Genomic DNA, 21915 nt, shown 5'->3' on the forward strand with positions numbered 1-21915 from the left:
ACTATCTTCTCACTGACTTTTCTGTCAAGATATCAGTTAACTCAGTCTCTGTCAGCCATTGAATAGCCTTGTGTTGTCAGACATCGCACCGTAAACAGCTGGGGGGAAAGGCTAGAAATTGACATGCATATTTAGTCAGTTTCTGATTTTTACACACTAGTCATTCTCTCCAATGGCAATCTACCAGCATTACCTTGAAAAAAATCAGCAGCTTAAATGCAGAGGATGGCAGAACTACATTGAATTCAATAAAAGTAAGGCTAAGCAACAACAAACTTGCAACCAAACCCCAGTCTGAGAATTTGGGTGGCTTCATTTCTTCAGCCTCATCTCTCAGCTGTTTACAAAAACAACGAACTGCTTTGTCGGGGTGACCACTATTGTTGTTCAAATCCCAGATTGCTCCATTAATTAAAGAACAATATATTTTATGGTATGAAAAAGCTGTTTGCTGAGTAATAAATCCACAGTCACAAAGGAAGTGTATGTAGATCCACATGTTTTTAATCAATGCTCAACATTTCACCATGAAAATCATATTTTATGTATCACAGGAAAATGGTAAGACTTTGATCTTCAATACTTTGGTCTTGTTTATTCAGCAACTTCTTTACCCTGTAAGAAGAAATAAATAATATATTGGATCAGTAATAATAATGAACATGATAAATATATGGATAGAATATAATGGATCAAGCGTTTAATGCTCAGTGCTCAGGTTGGAATTTCAATTTTGAACTTTTTTGTGTGTTTTGTTTGCCCTGAAATGTGCTTGTTGAGTGGCTCAGTCCTCAGCTTGGACTTTCAACTTTTAAGTACCAGCTTAGTTTGAAATAATCATATTTTTTGCCCTACTTAACATGTGATTCTTGGGGATCTTCAATACAGTTGAGTGTAAAAGGTCTGTATTGACCTCTGAGAAGACTGATTCATAGGTGGTGTTGATGTGGTCATATCTGAACATGAGTCAGGTACAGGTCTAGCAGCAGTTCTGTACCTTTCCAGAGTCACGGGTCTTGGCTCTGAGCTTGTTGACCTGAGTCTCAGCGATGTCAGCACGCTCCTCAGCCTCCTCCAGCTCATGCTGAACCTTCCTGAACTTAGACATGTGCTGGTTTGCTGCTTCCTCCTGGGTGAGGAAAGGAGAGGGAGAGCAGAACATCAGCATTTAAAGTTTGAAGCTTCAGGTAGCAAATACAAATATTGGCATATTTAGGATAGCAATGTATATAGGAAGATAGATGGTAAGGCAGCAGAAGGGAGAGGGAACAAACCGATGCCTCCAGCACTACCACTCGACCAGCAAATTAATATTCAACCCCCTCTCCTTTAAGTTGGTAACACATTGGCATAGGGGACACTCACAAATGAGTATAATTTCTTCAGCATGTACTTGCACTATTAATTGTCATTGTTGACAGGTGTGCTGTAGCAACACTTCAACTAAACCATATGCACATTACGTTTTGTAGAGAAGAACTACATTTTCGAATGTATGCTCTCAGAGTCTGTGACTCACCGATTCCTCAGAATGCCTCTTGTAGGCCTTCACTTTCATCTGCAGCTTATCTACCAGGTCCTGAAGTCTGCTAACGTTCTTCTTATCCTCCTCAGTCTGTGGGAGAAGATCAAAGAATCAATGTCACAAGAGTTTTATACACAAACCTGTCTGTGTTAGTGTCAAGTGTGTGAAGAAGGCACTTTCTCTTTCTCTTACCTGGTAAGTGAGCTCCTTGACTCTGCGCTCATACTTGCGGACTCCCTTGACTGCATCTACACCTCTTCTCTGCTCGGCCTCCACCTCAGTCTCAAGCTCACGCACCTTTGTGGAACAAATACATGTAGGCATTTGTTTGAGGTGGTGAAATCAAATCAGACCTAACAACTATTTGTAAAACGGTAGAATCTTCTACCCAGTCAAGGAGGCACAATTGTTATCTGTTCCTATGTACTCTGTAATTATAACAACAACTTTTCATTATCGAGGTCAGTGGTTCTCAAAGTGGAATTTACATTTCAATTTGTTTATGTTTATTTATAGCAAGAACAGATTAAACAGCCAGGGATCTTTGGAAAACGTTTAGAGGGTGCAATACAGTACAATGTAATATTATTCATCCACCATTTATGTTATTAACTCTTAGATTAAACAACGGGTCTGGGAGGCTCACAACTCAATTCTTCTTGTATTTGAAATATGACTTTTAACCATTTTGTCATGAGTTTTGTGGTGTATGGTGCAGTACCAGTACGGCGACTAGAGGTCGCCACTCGCATGTTTTAATGTTGTTGTAGTATCTGGGATCTACATCTGTTTATATTCGTTACTGTGCTGTTACTAAGCAGTAATGCATTACGGCAGTGTTACGTTACTACACCTAATAGGAAATGCACATGCGCACTGGGGTGCCGGGAACTGTAGAGCACGAGGGGTTTTGACTAAAACGAAAACTAACCGTACTCCCGTCTCCTGCCTGGTCATTTCTCCACAACACAAATATTACAGTTGTGACATTGCTTCTATTATGGAGCTCGCGCTCTGGCAGTTGAGAGGAGTTCGCCATTTGAGTCAACAGAAAGACAGAAGCACCGACATAAATACATTTTAAAATCTTTATTTTGAAAGTAAGCGAGTATAAAATCACCATATTCAAGACGGTAATGTTTCTGGAGCATGTACATATATTTGTTAAGATGTTATATTGTGTTTTTAGGTTTTATGAACTTATTCATGTCCGCTAGCCTACAAGCTAATTCAGCCATTAGCCTGCTAGCTGGTAGCCCCGCATAGCAACGCTAGCTTCCCTAGCAACGGCCAATGATGAGACGTAACAATAGAGAGATAAATGATTACTATGATTCGATGAATGCATGTTATATTCTGTGTTGATATTTATTGTGAATTATTATTATGAATGAAATGGCTGATTAGAAGAAGTCTGCTGAGACAACAGTTTAAGCCTGAAGGAAGCAACTAGATGAATACATTTTAATTTATTTAAAGGTCTTGGATCCACTCCACTAAATAAGTGTAAAATTAATATAATTTGTCTTGTTATGATCATAAATTCACTGTAATTGAAGCTTTAAAACTGCGACATTTTCTCTTTGTCTAAAGGCAAAATGTGTAGAATGACAGTAAATTACCTTTAAAAACTGCAACATTTTCTCTCTGATGCAAAGAGGGGGGACCGAATAATTATTTCCCAGGGCCCGAGACTTGGTTAGTCCAGTCATGCACTGAAGAAGTCATAGGAAATCTGAGTGGATGCTATTTTTTATCGCACTTTAAAGTAGGAGTTGTGTTCTGATATTATGAAGGGGGTCCCTGATGAATTCGCTACCACAAAAGGGGTGGTCCCTAATGCAAAGAAATTTGGGAGCCCCTGATCTCGGTGAGTTTTTGCAACAACAAGTCATTAAACAATGTTCCTGTGCATTTTTACATGATCAAATACATTTCCAGCAATCAGTCTTTCAATCCACCCTAATCCACCCTGCAGGTATCTCACCCTGGACTCCAGTTTCTGGAGCTGCTTCTTGCCTCCCTTCATGGCCAGATTCTCAGCCTCATCCAGGCGGTGCTGCAGGTCCTTGACTGTGACCTCCAGGTTCTTCTTCATTCTCTCCAGGTGAGAACTGGTGTCCTGCTCCTTCTTCAGCTCCTCAGCCATCATAGCCGCCTGGAATAATATTTTGTTTAATTTATGCACCAATCATAATGTCCCTCGCAGATCTTTGTTGTTCTTAACCAGCCCAGCTACCATTGTCACATGGGGACAAATCAAGTTGATGTAATTCAAGGACTCACATCAGTGATTGCCTTCTTGGCCTTCTCCTCTGCATTCCTGGCCTCCTGGACGATGTCGTCTACCTCTCCCTGCACCTGCACGAGGTCAGTCTCCAGCTTCTTCTTGGTGTTCAGAAGGCTGGTGTTCTGAAGGAGTAAGCAAGATTATTTGTTTGACTCTCAAGGGAACTTGCAAGTCTCAAGACTGAAATTATGAAAATCTAAGGCAAGCACGGTCCAATTACAGGTGTGTTTAAATTGTATGCTTGTTTGAGTTCCATTAGAAACGCCTTTGACCCATACCTGGGAGTGCAGCAGTCCAACACGCTCGCTGGCGTCTACCAGCTCAGTCTCAGCCACTTTGCGGCCTCTCTCTGTCTGCTCCAGAGCAACTCTCAGCTCCTCGATTTCAGCCACCATCAGACCGTTTCTGCGCTCCACCATGGCTGCCTGCTCCTTCATGTCCTCTGCGACACGGACGGCGTCATCAAGGTGCAATTGGGCATCCTGGGGTTCACAATGACATACGTTCATTAGGACTTGTGGAAGTAGAGGTGATAGGATGGGTGATAGAAATGTTCACTGGGAAGAATTTCCCCAGTATCGCTACCTGTCTACAGCACATAGTTCACTCTATTCAAATCCTCTGTTCTATTATTTTCTACAGATTCACAAACAAATCCCTCTCCATGTTCAGGTGTTTGAACCTGATGTTCCTGTCCCTTTACCTTGAGCTGTCCCTGGACGTTCCTGAGCTGTTTCTGGGCCTCAGCGGCCTGCCTGTTGGAGTGGCTCAGCTGGATCTCCATCTCGTTCAGGTCTCCCTCCATCTTCTTCTTCACCCTCAGGGCATCATTCCTGCTCCTGACCTCAGAGTCCAGGGTGCTCTGCATGGAGTCAACCACCCTCTGGCTGTTCCTCTTGATCTGCTCCATCTCCTCATCCTTCTCTGCGATCTTCCTGTCCACCTCACCCTTGATCTGGTTCAACTCCAGCTGCACACGCAGAATCTTGGATTCCTCGTGCTCCAGTGTGCCCTGGACAAACAGAAGCAGTCATGTTAATTGTGTTAAATACATTTGTATACACAAGGATGTAAATATATATTTATATACTACAATAAACTCCAATACAGGTATCATTGGACTGTAGCTGGTGTTGGCTAGTGTAACACTGCTTTCCCCATCAAACAGCTGTAGTTTGTACCTCAGCCTCCTCCAGAGCGGTCTGGATCTCAGACTTCTCTGTCTCCACGGTCTTCTTGGCCTTCTCCAGCTCATGGATGCTCTTGCCAGTCTCTCCGATCTGCTCAGTCAGGTCAGAGATCTCCTCTGCACACACACACAAGAGCAGTTTAGACTTGGGAGATTTTCAGTGGATATCGCCAATGCACTGAAGTTGACATTGAATCATATTAACAGTGAATTTATTAACAGCAATTAATATTGCTAATGAAACATGAGCCAAATAGAACTGCTGTCAAATGCTCACGCTGCAGGTTCTTGTTCTCTCTCTTCAGAGTCTCCAGATGATCCAGAGCCTCTTCATAGGAGTTCTTCATCTTGAAGAGTTCCGTGCTCATAGAGCGAGCCTCCTTCTGAGCTCCTTCCAGCTCAGCCTGGCCCTCCTCATACTTCTGCTTCCACTCTGCCAGAACCTAGGAGAATCCATGGGATTTTCATCAGATGAAGAGTTTTGAATTATAAATATGGTACAATTATACTACAATTGATCATATAGCAGACAGTAAATATCAGCCTATGGTGAGGTTTATTCATTTTCACCTTGTCAAAGTTCCTCTGCTTCTTGTCGAGGTTGGCGGCCAATGCGTTGGCTCTCTCAACATCAATCATGAGGTCCTCCACCTCTCCCTGCAGCCTCTGCTTGGTCTTCTCCAGGGAGGCGCACTTGGAGTTGGTCGCCTCAATGGTCTCCTCCGCCTCCTGCAGACGCTGAGCCAGCTTCTTCCTGTTGGACAACAGAGGTTGGTTTTATGGAATGATACATATGTTTCAATACATATTGATGTAACGTTTTCTCAGAGCCCCCTACCACCCTCACCATCCACACCATATTTGAGTTTTTCTGTTGCGTGCGACTCACTTGGCCTCCTCCAGCTCCTCTGTGCGCTGGATGGCATCAGTTTCATACTTAGTCCTCCACTGAGCCACCTCACTGTTGGCCTTGGACATGCCGCGTTGCAGCTCTGCCTTGGCCTCCTGCTCCTCCTCAAACTGCTCCCTCAGGAGGTCACAGTCATGGCGGGCAGACTGGACACCGTGGGCCAGTGCATTTTTAGCCTGTGAGAAAGAAAGACAAGGAGAGATGAGTGAGATAGTCAAATAAATTATGTGGACTTGTTTACGTGAGGCTGTGCAGTTTGTTGCTAACGTTACTTTGCTACCAGCCAAAATTACGGTTTTACTTTTTAATTACCGTTTTATATATATTTTTTTCCCTCATTCAACTTTTTCACCACTGCCGCTTTATCTAGACAATGTTCTCCACGACCTCCACCAGCCGAAGCCATGTAGTAACATGAACATTATGCCTTCTAATTGCAGTCACTGTACTCATAATATACAGGAGAACGATCACCTTATGGTGAGGACAGCCTTGCTACAAGCCCAGTAGGAAAGGGTGAAGCAGCGTCTGTGCCACCAATAAGTACAGATAGTAGTATTAATCCCCTCGCACGGTCCCCGCAGCCGGACAATTTCTCATGGCTTCTGGAAGGAAATGCTGTAGGAATGCTCAACCGGTGTCGCCCATTCAGCCGACAGAAACGTTCAACCGGTTTTCCCCATTAAGCAACGAGTCGGAGTCAGAGGCCGAGCCTTCTCTGGTCTCTTGAAACTTGAAAACCCTAGTCATTGGCGACTCTATTACCCGCAGTATTAGACTTCAATATAATCATCCAGCGATCATACACAGTTACCAGGGGGCAGGGCTACCAACATAAAGGCTAATCTGAAGATGTTGCTGGCTAAGGCTAAAACTGGCGAGTGTAGAGAGTATAGGGATATTGTTATCCACATCAGCACCAACGATGTTAGGATGAAACAATCAGAGGTCACCAAGCGCAACATAGCTTAAATCAGTAAATCAGCTAGAAAGATGTATCGGCATCGAGTAATTGTCTCTGGCCCCCTCCCAGTTAGGGGGAGTGATGAGCTCTACAGCAGAGTCTTACAACTCAATCGCTGGTTGAAAACTGTTCTCTGCCCCTCCCAAAAGATAGAATTTGTAGATAATTGGCCCTCTTTCTGGGACTCACCCACAAGCAGGATCATCCCAGCTGGAGGGGTGCTCTCATCCTATCTATGTAAGTAGACAGGGCTCTAGCTCCACAATGAGATAGGGTGCAGGCCAGGCAGCAGGCTGTTAGCCAGCCTGTCAGCTTAGTAGAGTCTGCCACGAGCACAGTCAGTGTAGTCAGATCAGCTATCCCCACTGAGACCGTGTCTGTGCCTCAATCTAGTTTGGGCAAAACTAAACATGGGGGTGGAGAGACAGTAGGAGTCTCTGAGCATTGAGAGACAGTAGGAGTCTCTGAGGGTGGAGAGACAGTAGAAGTCTCTGAGGGTGGAGAGACAGTAGAAGTCTCTGAGGGTGGAGAGACACTAGAAGTCTCTGAGGGTGGAGAGACACTAGGAGTCTGAGGGTGGAGAGACAGTAGAAGTCTCTGAGGGTGGAGAGACAGTAGAAGTCTCTGAGGGTGGAGAGACACTAGGAGTCTGAGGGTGGAGAGACAGTAGGAGTCTCTGAGGGTGGAGAGACACTAGGAGTCTGAGGGTGGAGAGACACTAGGAGTCTGAGGGTGGAGAGACTAGGAGTCTGAGGGTGGAAAGACAGTAGGGGTCTGAGGGTGGAGAGACACTAGGAGTCTGAGGGTGAAGAGACACTAGGAGTCTGAGGGTGGAGAGACACTAGGAGTCTGAGGATAGAGAGACACTAGGAGTCTGAGGGTGGAGAGACACTAGGAGTCTGAGGGTGGAGAGACACTAGGAGTCTGAGGGTGGAGAGACAGTAGGAGTCTGAGGGTGGAGAGACAGTAGGAGTCTGAGGGTGGAGAGACACTAGGAGTCTGAGGGTGGAGAGACACTAGGAGTCTGAGGATGGAGAGACACTAGGAGTCTGAGGGTGGAGAGACACTAGGAGTCTGAGGGTGGAGAGACAGTAGGAGTCTGAGGGTGGAGAGACACTAGGAGTCTGAGGGTGGAGAGACACTAGGAGTCTGAGGGTGGAGAGACAGTAGGAGTCTGAGGGTGGAGAGACACTAGGAGTCTGAGGGTGGAGAGACACTAGGAGTCTGAGGGTGGAGAGACAGTAGGAGTCTGAGGGTGGTGTAGTCACCGTCTATGTAAAGATATGGCTCTAAACTCTCCATCTTGGGTCCCTTACCTTGACCTCCTCCTCAATCGCCCTCTTCAGCTCCTCCACCTGCTGGGTGAAGGCCTGTTTTCCTCTGGTCAACTGAGACACCAGGGCTTCCTTCTCCTCCAGCTGACGGCCAAACTCACCTGCAGAGACAGAGGAACATCTTGTTAATAGGGTCACTGTTTTCTAAGATTGAAAATGGATTCTGAGGTATCAAAGGTCAATGTTAGGTGGTGAATAGTACAGTAGAAACTATGTGAATATAGCCCCTAATACATGTTGTGTTCTACTGAAGGAAAGCATTGGGTTGTTGATCATTGTTGATGGTACCATTTTCTGTCAGGAGTCTGGCCCTCTGTCCGCTGATGTCGTTGACCTGGCGAACATTCTCATCATTCTTAGTCTTCAGCTCACTCAGCTGGTCCTCAAGAGTACGGCACATCTTCTCCAGATTGCCCTGTTAGTGAAACATGTTCCATCATTACTTTATATACATGACTCCTGTCAACTTCAGGTCACTTGAATGGTGATGTAGTTGACCCTCCTCAACACTGCTTGATCAAAACATCACTACTCACCTTAGCCTTGGCGACGGCCTCCATGTTGCTGGAGAGGTCATCAATCTCCATCTTGTACTCGCTCTTCTCCTTCTCCAGCTTCTGCTTGACACGCTGCAGATTGTCGATCTGCTCCCCGAGCTCAGCCACACTGTCGGCCTGCTTCTTGCGCAGAGCGGCGGCTGTGGCCTCATGCTGCAGGGTGGACTCTTCAAGATCACGACGCAGCTTCTGGAACTCAGCCTCACGCTTCTTGTTCATCTCAATCTGAGCAGCAGTGGCGCCTCCGGCCTCCTCCAGCCTCTCGCTGATCTCCTCAAGTTCCCTGGAGAGATCGGCCCTCTGCTTCTCAACCTTAGCCCTGGCAGCACGCTCAGCCTCAATTTCCTCCTCCAGCTCCTCAATACGGGCCTAGAACAGGGGTAGGAGCAGGGGGATGAACACTACAATACAGTTGAAACAATTGAACCTCACAAAAGAGTAACAGTATGTATATATTGCATGAATGTGTTTAATAAAAACCCAGTTACACTAATATATTCAGTAGATAGTGTCCCATGCAAGAGCCAAACCCTCAAAGGTAAGAAGTTAGACAGAAGACTCTAGATGGATATAAGCCATTTTAACATGTATGTTGTCATTGAGGGCTGAGTGGGGATGGTAAGAAGCACCAACAAGAAACACCATCTTCCAACCTACTGAGCCATCAGAAGCCACCTGGAAAACTGTCTGCTGCCAGAAAAAGTATAATTATTTTTAAAGGAAATGATTCAAGTCTGTGCTCTTCTGTACTGGAGCTTTTCTGTACCTGGAGTTCCTTGATCTTCTTCTGCAGCTGAGCTCCCAGAGACTGCTCATCCTCAACCTTGCTGAGGAGCTGGGTGGTCTCAAACTCCTTCCTAAGAAACACAAACACATTGATTGCAGAGTTAGTTTTGCTTTGATAGTGTAAAGGGAGAGTATTATACCATTCACTTTGCTTTTAAGAATCACATGTAAATGCTAATTCATAATTACAAGAATTAGTCAAGAACAACCATTATAGCAGGTAATACTGTGGTCATTTGTTTGTGTTTACTTCTTGATTTTCTCATCAGCTTGCTGCTTGTCATTCTCCAGGTCCATTATGGACTCCTGGGCCAGTTTCAGATCTCCCTCCAGCTTTCTCTTGGATCTCTCAAGGTCCATACGGAGCTTCTTCTCTTGCTCCAGAGAACCCTCAAGCTAGAAGATAAAAACACATATATTGTTAAAATCTTAACAGCTGAAGATAATATCATCTTACATACTATCATGGCCAAAATGTCAAACTCCACTCACGTCGTCCACTTGCTGTTCCAGCTTGGTCTTGGCCTTGGTCAGAGTGTTGACTTTGTCCTCCTCTGCCTGCAGGTCATCCAGTGTCTGCTGGTGGGCCTCTTGGAGGGCTTTCTTCTCCTTGGTCAGCTTGGCAACACTCTCATCCATAGACGCCATCTCCTCTGTCAGGTTTTTAACCTGAAAACAGCCACATCAGTAAAACCCACAACTGAAATTCCTCCGTTGTGTCTTCATTTTTCCTGCACCCACAATACAACTTGAATTCCAATTCTGTAAAGCTATGTTTTGAGTTGATTATTGTTTGGTTAGACTGTCTATGGTAAGACCCAAGACCTTGTTTTCAGTGGCGTGCTTCTCCTTCTCCACTTTGGCCAGGGTGAGCTCCAGGTCATCAATGTCCTTCTTCAGCTCAGAGCACTCATCCTCCAGCTTCCTCTTCTTGGCAGTCAACTCAGCATTGATCTCCTCCTCATCCTCCAGCCTCTCGGTCGTCTCTTTGAGTTTGGCCTCCAGCTGGATCTTGCTCTTGATGAGCCCCTCACACCTTTCCTCAGCATCGTTCAGACTCTCTCCTTCCTGGTTTCAAAACAGAAGTAAACAAATCAGAGGCCTCACTTTGTGTATTTAAATATACATTTTACTCAGAGGTCAGAGCAAATCAATAGAAATTCATGAGATATATAACATTGGCAATACAAATGTGTATGTAAATTTGCCTGTGATGATTGTTGTTTTTTCACTCACAGATGCGACTTGGAGCGCCAGGTCGTTCTTCTCTTGCGTCAGGGCCACCAGCTTCTCCTCCATTTGCTTCTTCGTGGACAGAGCCTTGGCCAGGTCTGCTGTCATCTTCTCATAGTTCTCCTTCATGTTGGCCAGCTCCTTCTCAGTCTCAGCGCTCTGCAGCAGGGGCTTGATCTTGAAGTACAACTTCATCCATGGCCAGGTTTTGACATTCATGAATGAGCGGATGTTGTACTGGATGGTGTAAACTGATTCTCTGGTCGACAGAAAGGACAGAGTGACATGGTGAGTGACATGCTTAAAGCTACATTCTGGGATTAGATGAACAACAAAACAGAACCAACTGCCACTGTTTGTTTACAGTTGAGGAATGGGGCGAGGGAAATGTAACCCCTCTTAAATTCATAGACAGTGCTCTTGATGCAAGATCTGACAAGTCGCGCATGCAAAGCTCATGAGACATTTTATATTCTTCCAAGTATGAATGGGTAAATACCACACATTTAAATAACAATTGAACAGCCAAGTCTCAAACTGCAGCTATAAAGCTAGAATCCTTAGTTGCTACATCCATTTCTGGACTAAATGAATTCACCCAAAAGCTGTAGTAGACCATTATAAGATGTACTTTCTCATTCTGAACAACTCACAGCATATACAGTATGTAATCATAATGCATTAGATACAGGTGGTTGACAGAAAGCTTTGCCAAGATGTCTACTATTCCTCACCTCCTCTCCATCATCTTGGTGAACTCTCTCCTCATGAGGAATCCACGGCTGAGAGCCTGGACCATGCCGACCAGAGTGGCCAGCTTCTCATCTCTCATCTCCTCCAGGACACCCAGCAGACCGGCTTTGAAGAACACCTGAGACACAGGTTAACATGGTCAATAGAACCACAGATGGTGACAGATAGAAAGGGTCAATCCACTTGATTGATTTAAACAACATTAACTTTGCTATGGTTACAAACAAACCATGGGATAGGTTGTTTCTAAGTTGTTAGTTATTGTACAGTTGTAGATTAATAATGTACACAGATACAGATAACTGCAGTCATACCACTCTAACACAATGCACATGATAATGACTTTAGTTTCTCTTCTATACCTGTGATGAAGGACTGAAGAAAAAAACACAATGTTTTTCCACCTTTTCCATTAGTTAAATGAAGAAGAAAGAACATAAGGATGGATAGATCACCTGGAGAGATTTTATATGGTACAGGTTTAAATTATCATTGAAGTTGTGTTTTGTTGTCAGCTTTTTCTGGGGGTTTTTGACTGACCTTGGTGTGTCCAAACTTGTAATCCTCGTGATTCACATCAATGGACCCAAGCAGCTTCTCAGAAGCCTTCTTGTTGTCCATAAACTGGCCCTCAGGGATGACGCTGGCATTCAGTACTTTGTACCTGAATGAGGAGACATTTTTAAAATATGCCAAGTTGTAATATGTCGGTTATATTTCGTAAAAGGTAAGCCTATTCTGATGCTGGGAAAACCCTTGGAGCAGATATTGTATGTGGTGTGTGTGTGTGCTTGCACATATGTACCTCTGTTTGAAGTCAGCATAGATGATTCTGCTGGGGAATCCCTTTCTGCAGATCCTGATACCCTCCAGTACACCATTACACCTGAGTTGGTGGATAACCAGGAAGTTCTCCATCAGACCTGGTAAAACAAAACAAGTATCTTTTAATACTCATAAACAGATTATAGATTGGGATCGTTAAGGTTACTGATACTGTACTGATAAGATGACATATTTAATATGTCAATATCAATATTTCCTGTACCTGGAGTCTTTGACTCGTTGGGGATCAGGCAGCGCACAAAGTGAGGATGAGTACTCCTCAAGTTGGTCATCAGCTTATGTAAGTTCTCCTGTAAGAGGGTTTACAAACCATTTTCACAGATATCATTTTTGATAATCAATGCACCTTTTAAAGGACTGAATCTACACATTTCAAAAGCTCACCCTGAACTGGGAGGACACAGTCTGCATGGAACCACCCTTCTTCTTGCCTCCTTTCTTGGCTTTATCTGTTAAAATGGGGGAAAGTTAAAGATAACTAGAAAAGTACATTTCCTAGAGCGGGTGGAATAAATAGAATCATAATAAGAGTATGTAAGAAATCTAGAGTGGTCTTGTCTTCAGCAAGCACACTAATTATAAACCAGAGAATCTCTGGTTAACTTCACACGTATCTAGAGGCAAATGCTGCCAATGAGATTGTGTAGAATAACATCTATTGTATGATTAAATTAACCAAGTGTATTAGTAAATCATCCCAGTGATAAACCCTGAGAAATTGTAATACATTGAAAGGCTTTAAAGAACATTTGGGTCTGAGTTGTAACTAGTATTTAGTTAAATATTGTGACGTGATGCTAGTCTTACCCTCAGGAGGGGGAGGGGGATACAGGGCAGCCAGAATTTTGACTGCGGACTTCTGGTACAGCTGACAAACTGAGTCGTTCAGGGGGTCCTTGTTCTTCTCCAGCCATCCAGTGATGTTGTAGTCCACAGTTCCGGCGTAGTGCACCAGGGAGAAGTGGGCCTCTGCCTTGCCTTTGGCAGGCTTGGGCTTCTCAAATGCATTTGTTTTGCCAAGATGCTGGGCGTACAGCTTGTCCTTGAAGGTAGTGTCTGAAGACTTGGGGAACATGCACTCCTCTTCAAGGATGGAGAAGATGCCCAATGGCTTTACGAAAAGAGATTTCAAATTAGTGATATTTACATTTAGTAAATATGCTATTATAGGATTATATTCATTTAGGGACACATAATAGGAAACACATTGAGTTAGTGGCATATATTAATGGGTGCCAAGGGAAGTGAGGCTTCCCCCCAAAAAATGGACATAATATAATGTATCTTTCATCTCGCATAGCAAGAGGCTGAATGTATCACTCCAGGTAAAGCATCAGAGTGAGCAAAATGGCACCCCTCTGTCTCTGTATGTGTAGCCCTTCTATCTGATGCTGTCTGGTCAAAAAGAGTATGGTATTGTATCATTGAATGCAAGAGAAGCCAGTGATCATTTGGCCTCCCTTGATCTTTTTTTTTGTGTACAATTACAGCGAATCAGAGTTGAGCTAAACTGAGTGAGCAAATCTGTGAATGGTCCAAAAAATGTGCTAAGTGAAGCCAGTTTGGATTTGGCTTCACACCAAATCAAGCCAAACGTCATTGACAGAAAGAAAAACTTCAATTGTTGCATCTCATTGTGTTGTTGTCCCCTGGAGGATAGCTAGCTAAAATGGGTCCTTTCCTAAATTAGCTTTGGATGGAGATAGGGATTTGTACTCGTAGTTTTACTTAATTCTCTGTACTGGCCAATAATTTTAACACCAATTCTGATCCAACAATAAAATGAATACATTGTGCTTTTGGCCTGAGAGTATGGAAGTTCAATATGTAGCTAGATGTTTACTAGCTAATCGTTGCCCAGGAAAGGAAGTTAGAATAGCAAGCAAGCATTTTAGCCAGGTAGCTTAGAACAATTTTTTAAAGCTTTTAAGTTTCTGCAACATGAAAGATAGGAGGATGGTATTGGCGTTTCTCTGCAAGTAGGGTGAGTCAACATGTTTTTCTACTTACTCACACAAACATTAGTAACATGGACAAACACATTTAGCTTACGTTGATTGGACTAAAATCGTTTTTGGAATAATTTTGTTTTCACTGTAGACTAAGCATAGGTGATTTGATGGTGTTGAAATGTTGAAATTGAAATGGTGCTGGAATAGTGGAGGGAGGCAGCTCCTGTTATCTTTGTGAATTGCGGTAACTCTCCGTGGTTCTAAGTCAATAGATGTTTAGTGGTCCGAAAATGTCAGAAAAATGTACTTGACAGACCATGTTGTAGGTCATGTAACTGTTTGTTACATTCATTATGCTTTGTGGACTCCACAAGACAGATGTTGCTCTCCGGTTTTGTGATGAAAAAAAGGTGTTGTTGAATTTATTCTGCCACTGTGTCTTCTTATTGTCTCGGCCTTAGGCCTGTATATTTATTTTATTTTACCCTTATTTAACTAGGCAAGTCAGTTAAGAACAAATTCTTATTTTCAATGACAGCCTAGGAACAGTGGGTTAACTGCCTTGTTCAGGGGCAGAACGACAGATTTTTACCTTGTCAGCTCGGGGATTTGATCTTGCAACCTTTCTGTTACTAGTCCAACGCTCTAACCACTAGGCTACCTGCTGCCCCATATCTTGGTGTCAAAGCATTTTAACTAACAGGTTATAGAGGAAAACAACGTAATTATCACAACACAGGTTGTATTATGGATTTTTTTGACTCGATTGGCAGCCACAGTGATTTTAATACTGTATATGTTCTACCACTGTGATAATATATCACACAGCGCTCCATATGAGCTTTGCTGTTACGGTCCATTAAAATCCTCACAGACATCTTACCTTCTCAATAAGCTCAATGCAGGCAGCCAAGTCCATGCCGAAGTCAATGAAGGCCCAGATGATTCCCTCCTTCTTGTACTCCTCTTGCTCCAGGACGAACATGGTGTGGTTGAAAAACTGTTGCAGTTTCTCATTGGTGAAGTTGATGCACAGCTGCTCCATGCTGTTGTACTGTTGATGGAATTTGAAAAGGGATCATTTCATCATACAAGACTGTAATCCATCTCAATCACAACTAATTGTCTTGTTCTGGTCTCATACTCACATCAAAGATCTCAAACCCGGCAATGTCAAGCACACCGATATAGAACTGCCTTGGATTCTTGGTGTCCAACATCTCATTGATACGGATGACCATCCACAAGAACATCCTCTCATAGATGGACTTGGCCAGAGCACTGACTGAGTTATTAACCTGCAATGATAATACCTCAAATTAATACATGAGATATTGACCATGTCTAGTGATCAGGTTATACGAGCTTGGGAAAAACATCACTATTCAAAAAAAGCAATGCACTCATCCCCATAAAAAATCCCTGTGCTCAGAAAATGGTAGATGCTGTGTTTGGCCGCCTTACCTGAGGCACAGTCTGTCCCTTGGTCACATACTCGTTGCCGACCTTCACTCTGGGGTAGCACAGAGCCTTCAACATCTCAGCTGAGTTCAGGCCCAGCAGGTAGGCAATTTTATCAGCCACTGGAGAGAGAACCAACAACAACAGACTCAGGGACACAAGATCACTTGTTTCTGATTTCACACTGACAAAATAGTTTGGTTAACTTCTTTGTGGGTTAGGTTTTTGATTCACCTACATTTTGGAGGTTGGAATTTGTTCTCCTGCTTGACGTTCATGTGGCACTGTCTCTCTTAGGTGTTCTATTTCTATGTTGGGGACTGAGAATAGGACTAGTGCTCTACATATTGTATATCTATGAGTGGGACTCACCCTCTGTGCCTTCTGGCTCGGCCTGCTCCTCACGCTGCTTCTGCTTGAATTTCAAGTTTCCATGGTGCAATACAGCTCCTGTCAGTTTGTAGATACCAACCTTCTCTTCATTAGTGAATCCCAGGACTGTAATGGCATCCTGACATTAAAGAGGAAGTACAACAGAGATGAACTGAACGGTAGTTTGCTCAGTTACACTACAGTTCTGTGCTGCTCACTGCAGAACAAATGGGATGGATAGATTTGACTGGCTTCTCTGTTCCACATGATTACGCTTGGCAAACACATTAGTAGATGGCAGCACAACATTTGTTTTACACAGTTCCACAGGGCACTTAGTGGTGCTCTCTTGTGGAAGGCATGAAGAGTTCCTTGAGGCACATGCCTAACTAACACACAGCATTTAGAATCAAACAAAAACACATGATAATTCCCAGCTGCCACCAAGTTGGAATTGCACAGTACATTCAGTGTGTATGGTGGTCCTATCCATTCCATATCTAGAGTTTGGTTAAAACCCTTTGTTTGACTCACATCTGTGGCATCCAGCTCTTCATTGTCGTTGATGCTGGCCACAGTGATCTGTCCCTGACTGCACATGGGGAAGTCGTAGGGGTTGGTGGTGATGAGCGCCATTTCTGTGGACAATGGAGAACAGCTTGACAGGTAAATCTCTTAGAATTCTGCTCTCCTACTTTACATTATCTCTCCCTCCTTTACTCAATAGATGGACTCAATGATACATGTAGTATATAATGAATAGCATCAAAAGTGGAGACGGAGACTTGTGGACTAGTGCATCACAGTGTATTACTTTATAGATATTTCCCAGAGACCAGACCCATGTCTAGATGCCTTGTTACCTTGGATGTACTCATTGTAATAGTATTATTAGTGTGGACTATGAATATTTCCAACAAGTTCCATAGATGGGGGTGGGAGTAATTTCCCATGAACCTCTACTTTGTCGTACCAACTAGCTCAGGTTTGTGGCCTGTCATCATCTGGAAGAAGATGTGGTAGCCTCTCTCATCGGGCAGCTGGAAGGAGACTCTGGACTTCTCCAGCAGGTCTGAGAGCGAGAGAGAGTGAACGACACAAAGAGAGAGAGAAAAAGGAGTGCGAGATCGAGAGAACAATAGAGAGAACATGAGATACATTTAAATTGAATGATCTCCCCCCCAAAATTATGTGTGCATTTAGGAAAGTATTGAGAAACAATCAAAATTAACTCACAGGTTTCAATGTCAGCTTTAGCCAGTTTACCACCTTGGAAGTGAATCCTGATGAATTTACCCTGTAGTAGAGCATGGGGGTTAGAAATAGGCCAACAAATTAATCTAACATATTACTTTGATAGACCCCTTTAAACTTTACAGTTTGTTGGACAGATGTTGGATCTATTGATACAGATGTAGGTTATTGATGTAGGATCCAGTTTGCTACAGCAGGGGAAAATAATCCTGCAGCAACAGGAAATGTGAATTATGATTAAATTTTAAAGATGGAAATTACAATTTTAGAACCTCGAATACATTACAAGTTTGAAATTTCAGCAACAAATCAGTGATCAAAATAAAATTGTAAATCTGAATAACGAATGGGGACTACTGAATTACATTTTTCCAATATAAGGAACTTCCACAGTATACCCTTCATACTTACAAAGCGAGACGAGTTGTCGTTCCTCACTGTCTTGGCATTACCGTAAGACTCCAGCAGAGGGTTAGCTGCAATGATCTGATCCTCAAGAGACCCCTGGTTGAAACAAACATAAGTTGCTAAAAAACTGGTAACATCGTAAAGTTAGTTTTTCTCAATAGCTTGAAACAGGATTCACCACAGGAAAAACAGTTTACACAGTCAACCTGTTTTAACACTGAAATGTGTTAAAAAGGCAAACATAAGAATAACTTACCTGCATTTTGCCTGGTTCTGCTTCCTTCTTGGCCCCAGACACTGCAATGGTGGCAAAGTACTGGATGACACGCTTGGTGTTGACAGTCTTTCCTGCACCGGATTCTCCACTGGTTTATATGACAGAGAAAGAGGGGTTTTAGTTACATGTTTGAGTGTCAGATTGTCTTTCACTAAGAAATAGCATAGAAAAATACACTGTTAACCTGTGTTCTGACATAAGCCTTTAACAAATAATCCTTCTAATCGACTCGTTATTACACAGAACCTGATGCTCTAATCCATTCATATTGTCATGTATTTCATCACACCAAGTGACCCAACTTATTACAATAGAAACACTTTCTCAAGTGACATTTTAGTAAACAACTTACGTAATCAGGACGGACTGGTTCTCCTTATCTGGAACCAAAAAACACATTACTTATCATACTCAAGCAACATTCAGGGGACATTATTTCATTCATATCATCATCACAAATTTCAATTTGGAACATTTTCCATTCAAGGTTAGTGAAATCAGATATTCCCAGCAAACTGTTATTACCTAGACTAGAAAATAGTGGATACCTCTCTGAAGCATATTTCAATTGATGCATCCGTTCATCTATCCATCATCAAAAAGTCATGGACTTTGAGAGACATACACACTTAATGGACAGCCATCCAACCAACCATCTCTCTCTCTCTGTCTCTCTACCTCACCTCCTGTCTCGACCTCTTAATACTCGGCTATGAAAAGCCAACTGACATTTACTCCTGAGGTGCTGACCTGTTGCACCCTCTACAGCCACTGTGATAATTATTTGACCCTGCTGGTCATCTACGAATGTTTGAACATCTTGTAGAACGATCTGGCCTTAATGGCCATTTACTCTTATAATCTCCACCCGGCACAGCCAGAAGAGGACTGGCTACACCTCAGAGCCTGGTTCCCCTCTAGCTTTTCCTTCTACATCTGCATTGCTTGCTGTTTGGGGTTTTAGGCTGCGTTTCTGTATAAGCACTTTCTGATATCTGCTTATGTAAAAAGGGATTTATAAATAAATGTGATTGATTGATCCAACCATCCATCCATGAGATATCATACCAATCATCATGAACTGAAAGGCGTTGTCAGAGACGGAGAAGATATGGGGTGGAGCCTCCATCCTCTTCTTCCCTCTGTAGGCATTGACAACCTCTTCATCATACACAGGGAGCCACTTGTAGGGGTTCACCGTGGCACAGAAGAGCCCAGAGTAGGTCTGGATGAAAGCATAATTAAATGAGGGGATTACTAAAGTCAGATGTACTTTTACCTGGATTTATGTGAGGATGTGGGTGTACTTTGGTAAACTGATGTGGGTTTACTGTATTGATATGTTTTGGTTTCTACCATTCATTTATGTGTAGTACTGTATGTGTGTATTTATTATGTTCATGTATGTGTGGTTGTATGTATTGCAGGTTTCTTACATAGATCATCCATGCTGCATAACGCTCTTTGAGGTTATACAACACAGAGGCTTCATTCAGGTAGGTCATCATGGCCATGTCCTCAATCTTGTCATACTTAGGGGGGTTCATCTCATAGATGTCTGCATCTTTGAACTCTTTTCCTTCCTGAAACAGTCAGAAATCTAGATTACAACACAGATCAAACTGGACATGACTGAATGCTGAATGTCTTTAAAAAATTGTACATCCACATTTAATCCAACTACTTTGTTATCACTGACACATATCTGGTGATTCTTGACTTGTAAATATCAAACATTCCATGCCAATTTTATATAGCAGCTTTAAACATGATGTGTTTGAAGGTTATATTCTGTTTACAAAAACAAATACATGTTTAATCTATCTGTTATTACTGATTTTTTTTTAAATGCTTCATAATATATATTTTGTTAAATATTTTATATTGAAATGTTTTTGATCATTTTGATGATTTTTCATGAAACAGAGTAATTACACAAACTTGAACTTGAATACTTTCCAGATCAGACTTACATCCTTAGTGCCGTCAGGTTTCGTGACTGTTACAGTACACTTCCCGTCGGCCCTGGCAGTGATCAGACCCTTAAGGTACAGCTCCGCCTTGTCTGTCACATAGCAGGAGTTCTTTGAATCAAAGGGTGCGGTTTGTGCCTCAATCCTTTCCCTCTCAGGCTTACGGAGGTATATGGCAGCCTTGCCGTAGATTTGCATCTCAGCGTCCGTACTCATGGTGACGGATAACTAGGAAAGAGATAAAACAAGAAACATGATTGACTCTGTGGTGCTTCCTCCCCAGTCAACAGAGTTAGGTGGTCCTTCTGTAGCTCAGTTGGTAGAGCATGGCGCTTGTAACGCCAGGGTAGTGGGTTCGATCCCCGGGACCACCCATACATAGAATGTATGCACACATGACTGTAAGTCGCTTTGGATAAAAGCGTCTGCTAAATGGCATATATATTATTAGGTGAGCGGTATCTCGAACCAAATATTCTCTCACTTTTTATGTGAAGAGTCAAACCATGTCTCACCTTCTTTTCCCCTCCTACAGATGAATGTGTACTTCTTAGAGGACCCTGTGAAAAATAAGGTGTTGTGAAAAAACGCACAAGTCTAAAGCAGTAGAGGCTGCTGAGGGGAGGACGGCTCACAATAATGACTGGAGTGTAGCAAATGGAATGTTGTGAAAAAGCACAAGTCTAAATCCTTATCATTTTAACCCCTGAATGTCTAAAACACATTTAACTAAATCATTAAAGCCATGTAAATTTAAACTACAGCTGCAACTGCTAACTTTTATTTTCCTAATGGCATCTCACTTTACTACTGAAATAATTACCCCTGATAACCCAGTTGCATTCTAGACTCCTCCCTTGATTTACAAACAGGTAGAGGAGCACCACTTTAGTCCATAAAAGGAAGTTACAGATTTTAAGTAATGCACATTTAAAGAAAATCAAGTGCCATTGGTTGCATATTGTCAAATCTTACAAGAGACATGCAGCACTCAATTCAAACAGTGCAGTTAGCTACTGCCTCGGTTGCTGAGTGCAAAGACGAGACAAATGTACAAATCTAAGGAGGTGGAGAGGTCTTACCACAGAGGAAGAAGGTATCTGACTTATGGATGCTGGGGCCTCAGCCTCCTTATATCTGGTTGGAAGTGCCAACCAAGCAAAAGTTAATTATGGACCATTCTGGGAAAGGACATGAATTGACTGAGAGACCTCTGTGTGTCTGTGTCTCACTAGCCCCTCCCACTTCCAGGAGCACCACACTCCCATTACATGACTTTTTAATGTCATATTTGTCTCTGAAATGGATTTCGCTGATTTTAGGTAAATGATAGATGTCATTACTAATAATTATGACAATATCAAAAGATTCATCCCAATGTTACTTCCACTGAACCTCATATACTGTAATGGACTGAGTCCATGTTGGCCCACTAGAACTAAAATAGTTTTCATTAAGTCTAATCTGACCTGATTTAGTTCCATTTTAGTGGCATTAATCCTCATCAACAACTGTATATATATGTTTACCTGTTATTTATATTGTTTAGCTTGTAAACACATCTGAACTGTCTCCTCACCTCATTGTGACGGAGTCGGCCTTTACCTCGTGTTTTGCTTAATTTAACAGCTTATAAAACTGTTAAATCTAATGTGTTATTTATCTACAGTATGATCTATTAAAAATATTCTCAAGGCGCTTTTATTTGTCTCACATTTCAGTTGGCTAAAACGGTCCAGTAGGATTCTTATGACACATAACACCATACCAGTATTTCAATAATCTTATCCACTCATATTGCTGACAGCGATATAACTGCCTCAAACTGTTC

At 42.7% G+C, this 21915-nt stretch overlaps 1 protein-coding gene across 1 annotated transcript; it reads right to left on the minus strand.

Moving 5' to 3' along the window:
- Positions 1 to 482: 482 nt before the first annotated feature.
- On the minus strand, positions 483 to 21215 carry LOC124019930 (myosin heavy chain, fast skeletal muscle-like). Its single transcript, XM_046335377.1, has 41 exons — positions 21167 to 21215; positions 20600 to 20644; positions 20085 to 20312; positions 19548 to 19694; positions 19180 to 19336; positions 18464 to 18491; positions 18091 to 18199; positions 17838 to 17930; positions 17409 to 17469; positions 17146 to 17244; positions 16707 to 16810; positions 16173 to 16311; positions 15804 to 15922; positions 15488 to 15637; positions 15223 to 15393; positions 13195 to 13498; positions 12772 to 12836; positions 12590 to 12677; positions 12347 to 12464; positions 12082 to 12205; positions 11523 to 11659; positions 10792 to 11047; positions 10381 to 10623; positions 10048 to 10224; positions 9806 to 9951; positions 9536 to 9626; positions 8749 to 9138; positions 8501 to 8627; positions 8195 to 8313; positions 5894 to 6090; positions 5575 to 5758; positions 5282 to 5447; positions 4997 to 5121; positions 4519 to 4827; positions 4094 to 4297; positions 3812 to 3937; positions 3513 to 3683; positions 1718 to 1822; positions 1520 to 1615; positions 998 to 1129; positions 483 to 615 (listed from the first exon to the last, which is right to left on the minus strand). The coding sequence occupies exons 3-41, from the start codon at positions 20298 to 20300 to the stop codon at positions 595 to 597; spliced, it is 5814 nt and encodes a 1937-aa protein (XP_046191333.1). The 5' UTR covers positions 20301 to 20312; positions 20600 to 20644; positions 21167 to 21215; the 3' UTR covers positions 483 to 594.
- Positions 21216 to 21915: the final 700 nt, after the last annotated feature.

Source organism: Oncorhynchus gorbuscha, unplaced genomic scaffold (genome assembly GCF_021184085.1).
Source record: "Oncorhynchus gorbuscha isolate QuinsamMale2020 ecotype Even-year unplaced genomic scaffold, OgorEven_v1.0 Un_scaffold_726, whole genome shotgun sequence".
NCBI lineage: Eukaryota > Metazoa > Chordata > Actinopteri > Salmoniformes > Salmonidae > Oncorhynchus > Oncorhynchus gorbuscha.